This window comes from Neoarthrinium moseri (genome assembly GCF_022829205.1).
Source record: "Neoarthrinium moseri strain CBS 164.80 chromosome Unknown scaffold1_Wmoseri_CBS_16480, whole genome shotgun sequence".
Taxonomy (NCBI): domain Eukaryota; kingdom Fungi; phylum Ascomycota; class Sordariomycetes; order Amphisphaeriales; family Apiosporaceae; genus Neoarthrinium; species Neoarthrinium moseri.
In genome coordinates this window covers 1,355,166-1,370,949 of record NW_026055115.1, presented here as the reverse complement: position 1 = coordinate 1,370,949, position 15,784 = coordinate 1,355,166, and the positions used below count along the sequence as shown (strand labels likewise).

General features: G+C 49.6%; 6 protein-coding genes across 6 annotated transcripts; 1 reads left to right on the top strand and 5 right to left on the bottom strand.

Annotated features, from left to right (window-relative positions):
• Positions 1 to 1,322: 1,322 nt before the first annotated feature.
• On the bottom strand, positions 1,323 to 2,338 carry JN550_000432 (uncharacterized protein; the record flags this gene model as incomplete). The annotated part of the gene is made up of 2 exons (XM_049315843.1): positions 1,323 to 1,774; positions 1,828 to 2,338. 2 exons carry the CDS (start codon positions 2,336 to 2,338, stop codon positions 1,323 to 1,325), a joined length of 963 nt encoding a protein of 320 aa, XP_049177721.1.
• Positions 2,339 to 3,011: 673 nt separating this feature from the next.
• On the bottom strand, positions 3,012 to 3,815 carry JN550_000431 (uncharacterized protein; the record flags this gene model as incomplete). Its single annotated transcript, XM_049315832.1, has 1 exon — positions 3,012 to 3,815. The coding sequence occupies one exon, from the start codon at positions 3,813 to 3,815 to the stop codon at positions 3,012 to 3,014; it is 804 nt and encodes a 267-aa protein (XP_049177720.1).
• A 1,254-nt stretch (positions 3,816 to 5,069) lies between these two features.
• On the bottom strand, positions 5,070 to 6,446 carry JN550_000430 (uncharacterized protein; the record flags this gene model as incomplete). The annotated part of the gene is made up of 1 exon (XM_049315821.1): positions 5,070 to 6,446. One exon carries the CDS (start codon positions 6,444 to 6,446, stop codon positions 5,070 to 5,072), a length of 1,377 nt encoding a protein of 458 aa, XP_049177719.1.
• A 2,864-nt stretch (positions 6,447 to 9,310) lies between these two features.
• Positions 9,311 to 9,925, top strand: JN550_000429 (uncharacterized protein; the record flags this gene model as incomplete). The annotated part of the gene is made up of 2 exons (XM_049315810.1): positions 9,311 to 9,375; positions 9,427 to 9,925. 2 exons carry the CDS (start codon positions 9,311 to 9,313, stop codon positions 9,923 to 9,925), a joined length of 564 nt encoding a protein of 187 aa, XP_049177718.1.
• A 290-nt stretch (positions 9,926 to 10,215) lies between these two features.
• Positions 10,216 to 11,264, bottom strand: JN550_000428 (uncharacterized protein; the record flags this gene model as incomplete). The annotated part of the gene is made up of 3 exons (XM_049315799.1): positions 10,216 to 10,299; positions 10,378 to 10,642; positions 10,804 to 11,264. The coding sequence occupies 3 exons, from the start codon at positions 11,262 to 11,264 to the stop codon at positions 10,216 to 10,218; spliced, it is 810 nt and encodes a 269-aa protein (XP_049177717.1).
• A 1,141-nt stretch (positions 11,265 to 12,405) lies between these two features.
• JN550_000427 (uncharacterized protein) lies at positions 12,406 to 15,093 on the bottom strand (the record flags this gene model as incomplete). Its single annotated transcript, XM_049315788.1, has 2 exons — positions 12,406 to 13,425; positions 13,480 to 15,093. 2 exons carry the CDS (start codon positions 15,091 to 15,093, stop codon positions 12,406 to 12,408), a joined length of 2,634 nt encoding a protein of 877 aa, XP_049177716.1.
• Positions 15,094 to 15,784: the final 691 nt, after the last annotated feature.

Sequence of the window (15,784 nt, the reverse complement as noted above, 5' to 3'; positions counted from 1 at the left end):
GATATCCAGTCCGGGTTTATAAGGGAAATCTTGTTAGGGGTCGGCTGATACAGCTGATTACTGTGGTGGGAGTTCTTCTTTCCTTTGTGTCACGGCAGTGCATTAGGTTTACAGAAGGTTCGGTGAGACACCGAACAGTGTCCGCTATATAATCCCTATCTTGTCCCTTCTCTCAGAAAGGGGACAAGATTCAGTCTCTTCATGAATTGAACCATACATTTGGACTTCTGATTATACCTGACCTCACAATCCCTTTAACACTTTCCTCTATAGGTTTAGGTTTACAATAATAGGATTTACAACAGAGCCTTAACTCATTCATCGTGCCGTGATAAGTCTTGTAATCAAATACTTTAACGTTGTCTTGTCTATTATATTTATAAGATTACATTCCAAATTCAATGATGAAATCTGTGAGCGGCGTAAGACTATGTTAAAGATTATCGTAAGTACGTAGTAATTTTTTGTTAGACTTCCGGTTCCACCGCTTCTATTACTTTCGGCCTTAGCTACGGAAATTGACTCAGCTATCAGACTATACACATGTCGTTCGTGTCACTTACGTCCAACCACGGCGACTAGTGTATTGCCTACTTGATGGTCTGGAACTTCGACCAAGACAGTGCCGCCTCGGATATCATATGTCTGAGACATGACTCCAATGAATATATAGATGTGGCTCGGCTTTGGCGGCCCAGTGGATGAGTCCCTCGGATATTTTGAGTATACCGCTCATTATTGGTGGCGGCGTTGTACAGCAAGCGCGTGTGGTAAAGAAACACACAAGTGGCAGATTGGACAGCACCTCAGCAGATGCGATCAGGAACAGGGTCATGGAGATCATGATAAATCACATGTCAAGAAAGCAGCGTAAGGCATGGACTGAAAGCCTATTGAGATGTTTAGCTACAGACGATCGCAGGATGAGATTCATCGAGGCGCGAAGGACAACATCGGGCAGGAACGCCTTGTTTCCTGGCACAGCATCAACAGACGAGTTGGCGCCGGATGGCACCATTTGGTTAACAATCAAAGCATTCCTCCCCATTTCCGCATATATTAACACCCCATGAGATATGTCAGTGAAGGACATTAAACTCCCACCACCAGCGCAAGGAGTACGCTATTGGTTGCCAGAACGGATTGTAATGCGGTGTGGGTCGTCGGCGTTGAAGCGGGTATCCAATTGTGGAGATGGAACAGCTGCGTTGCTTCCGCCTAGTGTTACCTACATGATTACCCAAGCACCCATAACTCGCAGTCTCCAGCATAATACATATCTGACGATGGATGTCTCAGGCATCTTGTCTCAAGAGGGTGTGCTAGATGCCGTCTTCCTCTTCGTAGCCGATCATCTGCTCCCTTGACAGTTTGCACACCAGCCGTGCCTCGGGGTCAAACCTTTCATCTTCTGACACAAAGGTGAACTGTTCCTTCCATAACTCCCATCTTTCTCGACTCCACATATCTCGTGGCCCGGACACCTTTTCGACCTTCTTACACTGCTGATACACAAAGAGACCCTCACCAGGCCACATGACCCACTGCGCAGCTGCCACCGCACAACCCGCAAGTCTGTTGGGTCCGCCAACCTTGCGCTGTTCCAGGTCGACATAATTCCGACTCGATGGTACGATGTCACCGAGCGCAGAGAGAAAGCTGCAGTCGATAAGGCCTAGAGCAGTGATGCGCGCGATGGCGGATTGGAAGTTCCGCCAGCGGTATCGAGTTTCGCTACCAAGCGTCTCGATATCAGAGTATGGGTAAGAATAGGCTAGGCGCATTGATCAGCGAGAGGAAGCAAGTCGACGAATGTGGAAAGCATACTGTCTGCTTCTCTGCGGAAATGTTCGGCCAAGGCCATCCAATTTCCCCCAAACGGCCAAAGCGTCATCAGATAATCCCTGCTACTGGGGTCCTCGGATGGGATGCCGTCAGGCACCTGGTGTTCGGGCAGCGCTCTGAGTGCCTCGAGGAACTGGACGATTGCATCCTGTCCAGGGTGAAACGGCGGAAATGCGGTGGACAGCCTGGCGATAGTCGGAAAGACCATCTCGATTTTCCCGCTGGCGTTGGGAGCTATCACTCGCATGGTCATACCGCTCTCTTCTTCTTCAGCAGTCAAGCTTCTGGGGTCGACCCGCTGCTCTAGCCATTTTAGACGATTGTTGGCACCTTCAACAATCCAGTGGTCGAAGCCGGTGGCTGCTTGGCTTGGGGTCACTGTTCCATTAACCAAGCTCTGCAGTTTCTGTTTGTAGGCAATATCTTCCTCGTCCTCATCGTCTATGAACAATTGCAGGTCGAAGACCTTGACATTCATGTCATTGCTGCTCATTCTAGATGTGATCTTCAATGTATTTCGGCGTATTTTAAAGGCTAGAGTGTATTTGTAAAAAGACTGAATTCACCGACAAGGTATGGACGTCAAGCGATGACCAAGGGTTCGGTCGAGACATTTAACAGCGAAAAGGGGGATTTGATGCCCAAAATCTCTTCTCTGGCCGCAGACAGGCCGGCCGCTCCCACACAAGGCGTTGCTGATGATCAAATTTGACGCAGCGTGAGGAATTCATGATCGACCGTTACTGAGGAGCTGCATCTTCGAAATAGAAACTGAGCTGTACCTTTCATGACGTCATATTTAACCGGTGGCTGACACAGTTGAAGTTGACGTATGGGATGATAGTTTGCAACACCGCTAGACTCTCGTCATATCCTCCCCCTTATATGACTATGACGGTCTCCGGCCCAAAGCGTATTTTGCCACTGCGCCTGAGTAGCCCCATCGAAGAGAGCCGTACCATGAGTAAGATGGGCGGCTAGGAGGATTTCGTATACGTTGTGGACGCACATGATATGTAACTAAGGACTATGACGCATTCTTACTTGTATTAAAGGTTCTCTCTTTCCTTTTCATTTTTCTCCCTTTTGTATAAAAGGATTTGGATTTCCAGGATGAGCTGCAAATAAGTTGGTTTCTCAAATTGCGGTTACTGTTGCCGAGTCTCCTAGCAGGACCGAGCGTGAATGCCACGCCTCTGTTGCATTCCAGCATCCTGGCGTATCAAGTCATATGACATGTTCATTGTGTCGGCCCACGACATTCCGTCTTCATGTTGTCTCGCAATGTAATCGCAGCATCTTGAAAGATTATCAAGCGATGTCGAATAGCCCTCGTCTACCTGTGCCTTATCCCCTAGGGTGAGGAGGAGCCTATGCCGCTGCTCAGCTGAGGAGCACTCACAGAAGGCGGCTGTCTTGACCACTACCTCCTCGTACGACCAGCCGTACTCCACTCGATAACCTCTGGCTTCTGGTGAATCGCTGGCCATTGGAAGCAGCGAGTAAATTCGGTCGTGTTTAACGCTACATTCGCTGGCTCCGTAGGCCTCTAACAAGTCCAATAAGCTCTTGTTGGCTTTCCAGCTGAAGTAGTTCATTGCAGAACTAATATGCCGTTTGAGATCAGATATGTCCGGCTCTTGATCAATTCCCGAAGGAAGAGACTCTAGCACATGAGAAAGTTGTCCTGCAGGTATCATGGTTTGACCACAGATCAAGTTGACTCGCTTTGCAAAGTGCAGTTCCTGTCGGATCCATCCCCGTTTCCAGTAAGGCCTGGATGCTATGTCTTCGACCGCGCGAACACACTCCATTGGCAGTTTGTCGCTCTGCCCAATCCAAAGAGATGTATATAAGCCGTCAAGGTCAAAGATTGCTGGGCTGAAGGACTTGAATAAAGGCTCCAACTTGTGGTTTGCGGGACCTAACCAAGCGAAAACAGCGTCTGCGCCAGCGTATATGCGGCCCATGACAGATATTTGGTTATTTCTCTCTTGGATGTTTCCTTGATCTATGCATAACGCATCAACCCACAACAACATATATCCAAGTTCGTTTTGCTGCATGTTTACAATGGCCCGCAAGGCTTCCTGTAGATTCTCAGATATCTGAACAGAGTACCCATTGATACGGATACGTGATCTGGTTGACGGGCGTTCGCTTCCCCACGTATAGGATAGAGCGTAGTACTGGATAGGTGCTAGTTTTAGCCGTTCGAACGTATATGATTCCATAGTGCATTCTAGACATCTTCTTGTGTTCTCCCTGTGCACAGATTCACGGGGCTTGCGAGTTTGAAATTTCAAAAGGCGGATGTTGGTCCTGACGGGATATAATGGTTTATAGAGTTGTTGCGGTGAAGGGTGCTGATTCGAGGTCTTCGACTGTACGGCTGACTTCCAAGATGCTCGAAGCTCGCGGAGATGATTGCGTAGCCCTTCTAGCTTTGCCCTGAACTCCGAAACTGATGAGAAGATTGTTTGCGGTGGCATCTGTTACAAGCATCATTAGTGCTGGTGAAAACCAAGCCAGAGAATTGTTTAGCCGCATAGCTAATATACTTGCGCTGAGTGGCTCTAAAATCCAAGAATACTAGGCACACCTAGTGTAGTCCCGTTGGGTGGCAGAAACACACTTGAGCCTCCTCTTATTAGTGGGCATTTGCTACTTTACACAAGAGTAACTGCTGGTCGATTCTGCGAAACGTTAAACGGCTTCTCTCTCGTCAGATTTGCTTGGTTGGGCTAATTGTGAATCGCATGGGGGTCGCCGCCAAGATAAAGACCATCTTAGACTTTGCGAAGAGGCAGCTGAAGAGGCGCAGTGTCAGAGCCGTGGAGGCTGTGCCCCTCAACCAACCCGCTAACCGTTGTCGGATTAATGAAACAAAAAGCAAATTTGGTCATGGCGCACCAGTATCCAATGCAAATGCCACAAGCCTGCGAACCCTCACAGAACACACCGAGACGTCTAGCTAGCCGCTGTAGTCTTCGAAGTCTTTCCAAATAAAATTAACCGGTTCTCTTCATTACTCCGCATTATATGGGTAATTAGATGACGTACTCATTTACTCGCAGTAACGTCCTTGGTATCATATGCATTGCTGCTTCGAGTGAACAACTCCTCCCAAAAATCAATGGACCAGCTTGTGTGATCCGTCTAAACAGAGATGCCTGTACCACCCTGACAAAATGAAATATTATCCTTCAATGAGTGATATCCCTTTACAAAATAGAATCTTTGCGTTGATGCATTTCCTGTCTGCTGTTGAACAGCTTCTGTCTTGAGGCGAAAGTCGTATCCTGAAAACCCGCCGCCATCTCCATCCGTCTTCTCTTTGAGTTTGTTGGTGTTGTAATTGGATAACCAGCATTACTACTCGTGAACGAATATGAGCGACCGCTGGATGAAGGAGTTGGGGGTAAAGAGCCGTCGTATGACAATGTCGGCGAGTGGCCGTAGCTGGGCCTGACGTATATGGGCCCGGTTGGTTCGATCTCCTGGCTCTCGATGTGTGACCAAGTGAGTCTTGGTTCCGGTTCCGGTTCCGGTTCCGCGCGAGCCTCTTCTATCGCAAGTTGGTACTGGTTGATGCGGCTCTCTAATTCCTTGAACCTCTCCTCCAAGGCACCCGTCAACTCCCTCAACTTCTCGTTTCCTGGCAGATTCTTCACCTGCTTCTGCAACCTCTCAATGGCGTCGACTCCACGGCTCGCATCATGCGATAACAGTGTAACTTGACCGTCAGTCGCGCTGAGGTTATCCTCCACCGCCTCCATGCGCTGGCTAAGTGCTTTGGTCCTGCTGTCGATGACGCGCGCGCTGTCATCCACGGCCTCGATCCTCTGACTTGACGCCCTTGTCTTGGCGTCTAGTGCTTGGAGCGATCCCTCAACTGTCTCGAGTCTCTGGCCCAATGACCTGCTGGTGATATGTGTGGCTTCCTGGTCTAGCTGCTTGCCGTCAAGGATGCGCACCCCGTCTTCAAGGATCTCCATTCGCTGATTGATGGCGTTGTGTAAGCTATCAATAGCCTCCTGGTCCATCTTGATTTTGGACTCAAGCGCCTCGAGTCTCTGGTTGACACGCCGCCTGATGGCGTCCTCGATCTCTGCGATGCGGTGATCTAGAGTCTGCTGGAAGGCTTCTTCGATAGCCGCGATCCGACTATCTAGCATCTGCTGAGAGGTCTCTTCGATTGCCGAGATCCGGCCATCTAGAGTCTGTTGGGACGTCTCTTGGATATCTTTGATTCGGCGATCCAGAGTCTGCTGGAACTTCTCCTCGGTGGCTTTGATCTGCTCACCGAGAGTCTTCTGCACCGCAGCGATAATCGCCTCATCCTGTCGCTGCTTGGTCGCAGCGAGTCGCGTGGCTGTCGACTTGGCGCGCGCATTGCTGCGCACGAGGTAGAGTATGAGCAGCGTGCTCAAGATGACGGCACCGATGGTGGCCGCGGTGGCCCAAGGGACCGAAGCACTCGGCAGCTCGGGCGGCACCGGCACAGCCGTGTTGCCTCGCGGCGGCGGCGCCGGGGCCTTCACCTTCTCCTTTGGGGAAGCCGGTGAAAGAAGGCTTTCCCAGTTCACAAACGCCGACATAACCAAACTTACCTGGGAATAACAACCTGCTTGGGGATATAACAGAGCGCATGAACGAGGAATTGCCAACAAGGCGCGTGGCTGGTCACGAAATTTGTGAGTTCACGGTGGGGCTGCGTTACATTTGGACCCGTCTGTCACCGCCAGATTGCCAGCACACCAGATGAACGGTGGGTCTGTGCAGGGTGCCGCGCGACCATTTCGCGTCATGACCGCCAGTTGGGGTATTCGAGTCTCGCGAGGGCGGTGTGATGCTGGCCTTCGAAACGTACAGAAAAGGGTAGCTTTGGCTTCTCACAGAGTTGCAAATCACTCATGAAGTTCCAGCGCCGAGTATAGCATGGTAATTATATGGTTGAGTCTGAGCGACTTAATGCGCCATCAAAGCTTATTGGACTATTGACTCAGGCGACGCAGGTCTGGCTGCACAGGATCACCCCTGAAAGCCCGGCCGTTACCAGTCAATGGTGGCGTCGATCACCGTTGAAACGTGCGCCTTCGTTCTTGAGGTATTGAACTCTGCATATAGTGACAGTAAATTGCTTGCATTACTCAGGGAATCATGTCCGCCTATTTCATCCAGCCGAGAAAGCTCCAGCCTTACAGAGATCCCGCGAAGTGTGTAGAGTCGCTAGGCTACGCATACTGGTCAAGATAGGTACAAAGACAGGGAGCACAGCAACCGATAATGAATTTCTATAAAGCGCCTAGCCATTGGCAGAGCCTCGATCTGCGACGATGCATTCTTTCTTTTACCGAGCCCATGCGGTACACGCTGTTTGAAACACCCAGAGCTGTATAGTAACATGAGATGAGTTTCGCGCACGCTTTGCAAATGTAAATCGCGCGAACCCGCGCCCGTAGGGGCAAAAAGAAGACGGAGGCAGACAAGTTCGGCAAGATAACAGTTCAGAGTCACACGGCAAAAATGTAATTGCACTAGCCGCGAATCGAACGCGGGGCCCATCGATGGCAACGATGGATTTTACCACTAAACCACTAGTGCTTAGATGAAAAGTTCGCGCTTAACTTGCACTAAGTTGTTTAGTCAATAGTTACTCCAAATCCCGACTGACGCCAAGATTTACTTTTGGTGACTTCGTTCTAGTAAACTCCTGCCGCATTTTCTGTCCCCTTTATCCTTGGAACATCTGAAACATACATGAAAAATTGGGTCACGCATTCAAAATGTCGTTGCCAGATGTTTCAGCAATTCGGATTACCTCTCGGTTCGCAGAATGGCTGGAGATGTTGAACAGAAGTGGCCAAACAACTCTAAGTAATAGAAATACTAGGGATGTAACTACTCATGGGAGTCCCATTTGGTGTCAAGATACGCATCATCTCAATGTATTACCATTTAAACTATGTCTATGTATAGGTGCACTATTTGGCATACACACTGTTGAACTTGTTGTTTTCCAGATCTGACTGTGAGATCTCGGCTGTAGCCTCCGGCTATTATCTTCATCGACGAATTTTATCATATAATTCTATGTTCTCCATGATGCGCTCTTTAACTATGTGTTAGAAAGACAAAGTTGTGCCCATACTCTAGTAGCTGATGCCCACCATCAGTCAAAGTCTTCTGACTGTGACACCCCTTTCGTGCATACGTTCCAGTATGTACCTCGAGGCTGCTGGAGCTTCGATGCACGTACCGCGAGGCAAGCACTTGGATAAATGCCTACGTAAACGATTGCGATTGAAGCGCACGTCTAGCTCGGTTATGGGTACTGTGCAGGCCATTAGGCACTTACAATTCTCCTTAAGTACTAGTTGCATCAAATTCAGGTAATATTAAGAGATTGGTCGGATGGAGAGAAAGCACGATTCAGAGTAGGAAACACAAGAGCTAATGATGGCTATCAGAATATGATCTACAAAGTTGTCAACAACTCGATAGAGCTGTGAAGGTTACTCAGTCGGTTGGTTGGCAGTGAAGCCCCTTACAAGGTTTGACTTACCATTGGATACTGAAATTAACAACCTTGGGTAAACAGAATGTTACACTTCATTTGCAAAGTCTCTCTGCACTACACTTCTCATGTCCTGCTACGGGCATCACGAGGAAATGCAGGACTTGAGTAACCATTTGTACAAATTGATCCAACACCGCCTTGAAAGGCAATTGGCGTCAAACGAACTCGATTTCCTTGTGCATCCTTTCACGACTATCGCTGGCAATATTTTTTTTCTTGCGAATGCCCATCGTATTACAGGCAAGAAATTCCTGGGCCCAAAAAACTGTACACAAGCTGTCCTGAGACTCGGAACAATCCGAGATAAAGAGACTCCAATAGCGCGCCACAGAAGGCTGTCTAAAACACAACGGTATTAGCTCAACACGACCGGCCAGCATTTTCTTTGGGCCAGTGATCAAATCATAAAGCCTGAGTCTTGTCTAATAGTTGTATCAAACTTCGATACTAGTCCGCCCATGCGCGACACGGCGTCGACCAGGCCAACAATGCAGGCAGACGTATTAGAAAATCGGACACAGCGAAACCGGCTAACAGCTTGTGGTGTGGGGAACGGCCGATTTCGCTGTGTCCTGTTTTCTAATACGTCTTCCTGCAATGGTCCACGATTTGGACGTGGCCATTGTGTAAGATGGTCAATCCACGATTATTCCTGGCTATTTGGCTACGGCTGAAACGCATCTCCAAACCATGATGTAGGCAAGGTGTTGGTGCTCCATGGCGTGCGCCTTGGCTGCCAAGGGATATTGAGGAATGGTTACCAGAGTACGGCACAACTATATAAAACCAGAAGAGCCTACCGAGGCTGCCCATTCCGGAGCAATCGCTCTTTCACAGTTCTTGGTGTGCTCTCATGGGCTTCCGTCCACAAAAACTATCGAGATGAAATGCGACAGGGCTCTGCAATGCATATTGGGCGGTTGGGGATACCTTAATGCCACGTTAACGTGAGTTCACCCTCTACATCCAAATTTCACTAGTCTCATGGCCAACACCAGTAATACCACTTCCGGCGCAATCATCCCCGAGTGGCACAGCATCTATCCCTCAGGCGGCTCGGTCTACGCTCCCTCCGGTCATATATCCTTCGTCATCACCGCCAATGACACGACTCAGCCCGAGTTTCGCCCCAAAACCGTCTCCCTGCCCGCGCAGCCCTCAGACTCTCAGGCGGACTGGGCCACCGTTGCGCAGCATAGTCTTGGCGTCTTTGGAACTTTCCAATTCTCGAACGTTTCCTGCAGTGGTAGTGGCAAGGGCAAAGAAAAGGATTGCAAGGGAAACAAAGGAGATCATGGCAATGAGAGCGGTCCTTCAGGAACTCTGACTGTCAACATTACGTCCGCTACGCTTCCCAGCGATATTGGGTATCAATATGTCAACACCTTCAAGTTCACAGATGATTGCAATAAGCATGTTCTTGTAGCTGATTTCGGTGGGGGCTTGGTGCAGACGGTTTGGTTTTACCGTCTCCCCCAGTTCGATGTCTTTGCTTAAGCTAAATAATTTAGCACAAGAAATTTTCAAAGACTATGATTGATCTGTGGTGTCCTTGTTGTCATTACTAAGGTTTTGAGACCTCTCAAATATATAAGACGTGGCCACCTATATTTTCCTTTACCACGATGGCGCCATCGAGTTACTTGAATATTCGAGAGAGATCGGAAATTTGAGTTCAATTACAATCAAGTTCGCGAAACCACACAAATAAGTCCATGCCAACCCGTCTATACTAAGGAAGTAAAAAGAAACGCAAGTTCGAAATTTACTAGTCTTGCAATATCCCTTTACTTGGTAGTATGGTGAGCCACGTATTCGACCTCCATCATACTCTCGTAACCCTGCTTAGTTTGATCGTTGGGGTTGCCAGGCTGCGAGTAAGAAGGTCAGCACCAGGTTGTAGAGATAGATGATTTGAGCTGTTTTCAGTTCAGGGGAGGTAAACTAACCCAACCTCCGCCAACGGCCACGTTGAGGATGAAGTAAAGAGGCGAGTGACACAAGACGCCCCAAGCCTGCTCATCGTTGATGCGGGAACCACTGATCTGGTGGAACTGCTTCCCGTCCATAAACCATGTGATGGTCTCGTCTCGCCACGAACCGTGGCTGCGGTCCCAGACCATTCGCCAAACATGCCAGCCTTGGTTAGGGATTTCGATGTGGCCTTGGATACCGTTCGGCTCATTGAAAATGCCACCTGGATACGTACCTCCACTACACATACATTAGAACAGAATTATTAATTCCCTTTCCGAGCAGTATGAACGGATTCGATGCAGTTGTTATTCGATAGAAAAAGGAATTGAAAGACTTTATAGAGCAGTATTCTTTCGGAATGGTTCAGGTAGGGGGGAGACAGCTTCAGATATACATACTGTACAGTACCGTAGCCGGTCAGCTTTCCGTTGACCGTCTCTAGGATGTCTAGCTCGCCACATGCGGGCCAACTGCCTCCGTGGCGCAACTTGTCGCCTAAAATCCAGAAGGCGGGCCAAATGCCCTGTTTATTGGCGATGGCGGCGGAGCCAAATCGGATCTTGGCCTCGGCCAACGTCTTGCCGCCCGCAACAGGCGTAAACGTGTAGTGCGACTCGATCCGTCCCGAGCTCCAGCCGTGAGGAGCGCTCCCATCTTTCCATGGCACGAGCTGTAGAGTACCCCCACCGCTGCGCTGGATGTTCTTCGAGTTTTTCTTGTACGTCTCTTGTTCGTTGTTCACATTGAGGTAACGATCGATGATTTCCCACTTGCTCTCGTCTGGGAGCATACCCGAGTTTCCAGCGAAGGCGTCAGACCACTTGATGTGGTAGCCTGGAATGCTAGGTGGGTTGACCATGTTCGCGTTGGAAAGATTGAAAGATAAAATTGGAGGAATTCTATGAAGTGAAGCGATCTATGTCTACAGAGCAGAAGACAAGGAGGACAATGACGGACCCAATATAGCCTTATATATAGATAGCCTGGTGAAATACATCTCCCATCACGCTCTGATAGTAGCAAACTGAACACCTGACCTGGTCTTGAGGAGGCTGAAGCACTCCTGCATAAGCTGCCGTAAGATGGTGGAACTATTCCGTCCTGATTTATTGCGAAAAGGCTATGTATGTTTACCAAATCGACCTGCTAGGCCGGTTTGGGCATACAGGGTGGGACTACATTGTTGGATCTAGTCTATAACAGCTTGGCGCACTAGGAAGCTTATGCAAGGGGCCATCACACCGGCTATCCAATGCTTAAATTGATGACGGGAGCTTCCGCGCTATTTGAGCTCACTGCCCGGCTCTGAGACTGCAGTGTATCTCGTGACGCTATGGCGTAAGCTGACTGAGGGCGGTTCGCGTCAGCTGTCAATAGTTTTAAGAGCTGCAGAGCCTTCTCACGAGCACGTGCAAGAAAAGCTTAGCCATGAGTAAGCAGGCTAACTTAGTTAAAATCAACAGCAATACAGTAGCTTTGAACACGTCCGGATGGCCGGTCTAGCTTCGCGCGATATTCCGCAATTGTTTGAACGGCTTCGGAGCGGCCTTTTTCAGAGCAACAGGGAGATCCGCCTTGCAGTCGTGTCATGTTCCTCTGACCAAGTGTGGTTCGTATCGGGTGACTTCAGAGATGAAGGTAGGTTCTCATACATCCATATGTCACTTATGACTTGGAATAGGACTGTTTTGCTCTGAACACTATAAGGTGTTCCCTCCAATCCATGTGTCTCAGCCAAATCAAACCCATGACCAGCTGTGTATACCACTAGAGAGGCCAGTTTTACTGAAGCCTATAAATGTTGGATTTTGCCTACTACTTAGTCAAGTTCCACACTGGCACAGAAGAACGCCTTGATTCTGCCAAGAGGTTTTGATACATATTTGTGAAAGTGGAGCAAAATGGTTCGACATTCATGGCCTCCGCGCTCGAAAGGGAGGCACTCGTCACCCTTGTTGTGGTCTAAGTCTATCTCATAAAGTAAAGTAAAGCCCGAACACTCAAGTACTATGCTCTACTGCGACCTTCCATGTGCGTCTGCCCTTCTCATCACGGTTCCCCTCCAGAGTTGCTGTCTGGTTTTCGCCTGCAACCTTGACTGATCTTTCATCGCCAACAGGTAATATGATAGTGAGACCATCGTTGGCCCAAAGCGGTTCAAAGTCGCCCTCCTTTTTGCAAATCACCTTCACTTCAATATCATTATCCGACACACGGTATGAGACGTTGACCATAAAAAGGTCTGCCTTGTGCGCAGGGCTCACGCCGTCATCTTCTAGCCAGTCACTGGTGAACCAGTTTCCGGGACCTGAAGAACCTTTTGCGCTATCAATGTTGCTGGGCAGCCCAGGGTGATGGGGAGCCGGAGGAGGGAATATCTCAACCCCACGCCAGTCATCCTTGGCCATATTTGGGAACTCTGGGTCGTTCTCCGCCCGACAAGTCGTTGGTATGCATTTGCCTACGGGAATGGCAGACCCTATACGAGCTAACACCGGGATCGAAGTATGCCAAGTAGATGAGATCTCATGCCACTTGCCGGATTGAAGATACTGATGTGGAGCTGACAAATTCAGGAACCCAGGGTCCGTGGCGTGCCCAGGCAAGTAGACCTTTGCAGAGCTCACTCCTGGCTCATAAACGCCGGCTATAAGTAGCGCATCACCAAACCAATACTGCGTGTCGCCTTTGAGTATTTCTTTTGACCAGACGTTGGAGTCAGATTCATAACCCCAGCCGGTCCAGCGCTGAGGTGGAATAGCCTCACGATGAGACTTGAGCATTTGTGAGTATGTGTAGGGGACGAGCTCGTAGCGTCGTTTTATGGCAGTTCGAATAATAGGGTTTACCGATGGGTATTGCCAGGGCTCAATCACGTCGCCAATCAGGTTGTCGTCCGGATTCGTCTTGTAGCAATTGATGACAAAGCGAGGCGAATGAATTCCAAGTTGAATCCATCGAACGAGATGCTCAGGGGTTGGCTGAGGGCCTTCAAACCCGCCAATATCATGACCATAACACTACAAACTTTAGATTCTATAAGGTTGGATTCGGAGCCATGTATTCAGACGTACCTGAAGAAGAGAGAACCCGGCGTTGAGGGCTAAGGCATTGGCCCCTTTCATGCCCTCCCAGCTTGTGACATTGTCACCGCTCCATGAACTGGCACAGTACTTCATTGTGCCGGCAGTAGCACTCCGAGTAAGTACAAAAGGACGAGCATCCGGTTCAGCTTCGACTGTCGCATCATGAGAACTCTTCCCGTTGAGTTCTGTGTTCATAGCTCGACCCCAAAGGCCAATATCTCGACGGCTCAACCCTTCAGGGACCACAACTTTCTCTAGTGCGCATTGCCAATCATCGCTCGGCATATTATACTCATTGTTGTCGTTCCACATGGCATCGATCCCTACGTTTTTGAGATCTTGGACTCCTTTGTACCACCAGTCATATCCAGCAGCCGATGTAAAGTCTATATGACTGCCTTCCCCACTCTCACCACCACCGGCACTCCACAGTCTGGCGACTGCGGTCGCTTTGGTGGCCGGATCCGTGAAAAATGCCCCATTTTCCTGCAATTCCCGGTAGTTGGGATGATTCGCCAAAACGTAAGGCTTGACATTGGCTAGAAGACGTACTCCGTGCTGATGGCACTCTCTGGTGAAAGCTCGTGGATCAGGAAATCTGTGCCGGTTCCATGTCATCACGTTTCTGGTCTTGGGCTCAGTCTCGGCTACAGTGTAGCCCGAGCTCATTTGGAAAGCCGAACACGGCATGTCGTGTTTTTCGCAGTTCTTGATAAAGTTCAAAATGCTGTCGCAAGCCCGTGGCGAGTCTTCCATACTGTATTTCATACCGCCACCGACATAGCCCATCATATACCGTGGTACCAAGAGTGGAAACCCGACGAGTTCCGCATACGATCGGACGACCTCAGCAACGGTACTCCCTACAATGAGATACTCCTCGAGACCTCCATGAGCTTGTCGGTACACCTTGTAGTGTCCCCACATGCCATCAATCTCGGATCCTACTGCCCAACTTCCTCGAGCATGGGAGGTCGAGAAAATCCCGATGCAGCCTTCAGAAGTAACGTTGATCAGAAGGGGGATGTGTTTGTAAAGTGGATCAGTACGATATGCGTCATAACCAAAAGTGTCCGAGGCAGTTATGAGGAACCCACGTCCGCCCAAGTCCATGGGAGCAGCTTTCTCACCAAGGCCGACATGAAGGGTGTCCTTCTTGTAGGCTGTGTAGTGAGCAACTCCTGTAGAATCGGTAGCATAAGAGCGGAAAGGCAAGTCTTTATGGATAGCCGTCGGCGAACCATCGAGGAAAACAGAAACTAAAGGTGCTCCCGACCATTCAACCACAACCTTGACCTTTCCGAGGGTAATACTACGTGAACACCCATCATTCCCCCCAGTGACGGAAGGCGTTATGCCGTCGAATTTGGGACATGGCCGCACCGCACTTGGGAATGGCGGCAATGGGTGCTCGGGCGTCGAGAAGGTTGTGCGAAAAACGTTACTTCGAAGAGCTTCAAAGCTCCAAGAGGAGGGGAGTCTTGTGAGTTCTTTCGCCGCAAACGATTGCAGGAAGATGGAGGTTTCCACACGCTCGTTAACAGTTTCCGGCGTTTCCTTCAGCTTGTATTGCTGAGGCACATATTCAGTCTGGTGTAACATTTTTGCAGGTATTGCACAGAATCACAGAGATTTGCGAAATAAAACGGATAGCTCTCCACAAGCGTGCGGGCAGTTGTAGGATGAACTGATATTTCAGTACGGTCCATATGCCCGTGGTTGACAGTTCCCATACACGTATCGTGAGGGGCATCGGGGTCCTCGATCGGCTGACCAGACCAAACCTCGTCTCCATGTGGAGACATATCGGAGCGGGGACGGACTTCATCCCGCGGGATGAAGCTTCACGAGCAGAGTCATCACATCGATTTTCCATACAGGGGCTGTTGAAGCACCCCCAAGCGCAGCTTTCTCCACAGTGTCGGGGTCTAGTCCGGTGGAGTCTGGGGAACCATTACTGTACCCCAACTTGTCTAGGCCGTAGCCGGACTCTGAGCAAGCAAGCTGCTCGCTACGGAGGCATAAGTGGGTCATCATCTTTCGGAAATATCGATAGCATTTTATTATGAATCAGGTGCAACGATAATTCAGACTCTCCGAAGAAATGCGCTACCGGATATTGGTCTGCGAGAGCCTAGCAGGCAACCACTGTGTTCTGGCAAACCGGCTGTGGGTAGTGCATGCTAGCATCTGGTTGGGGTACCCCCCTCATTGAGGCTCCAGCAACAGCCAATCATTCCGGCATGACCTTACTGCAATGTACCTGACTCGACGGGAGTCCATGCATTGCAGG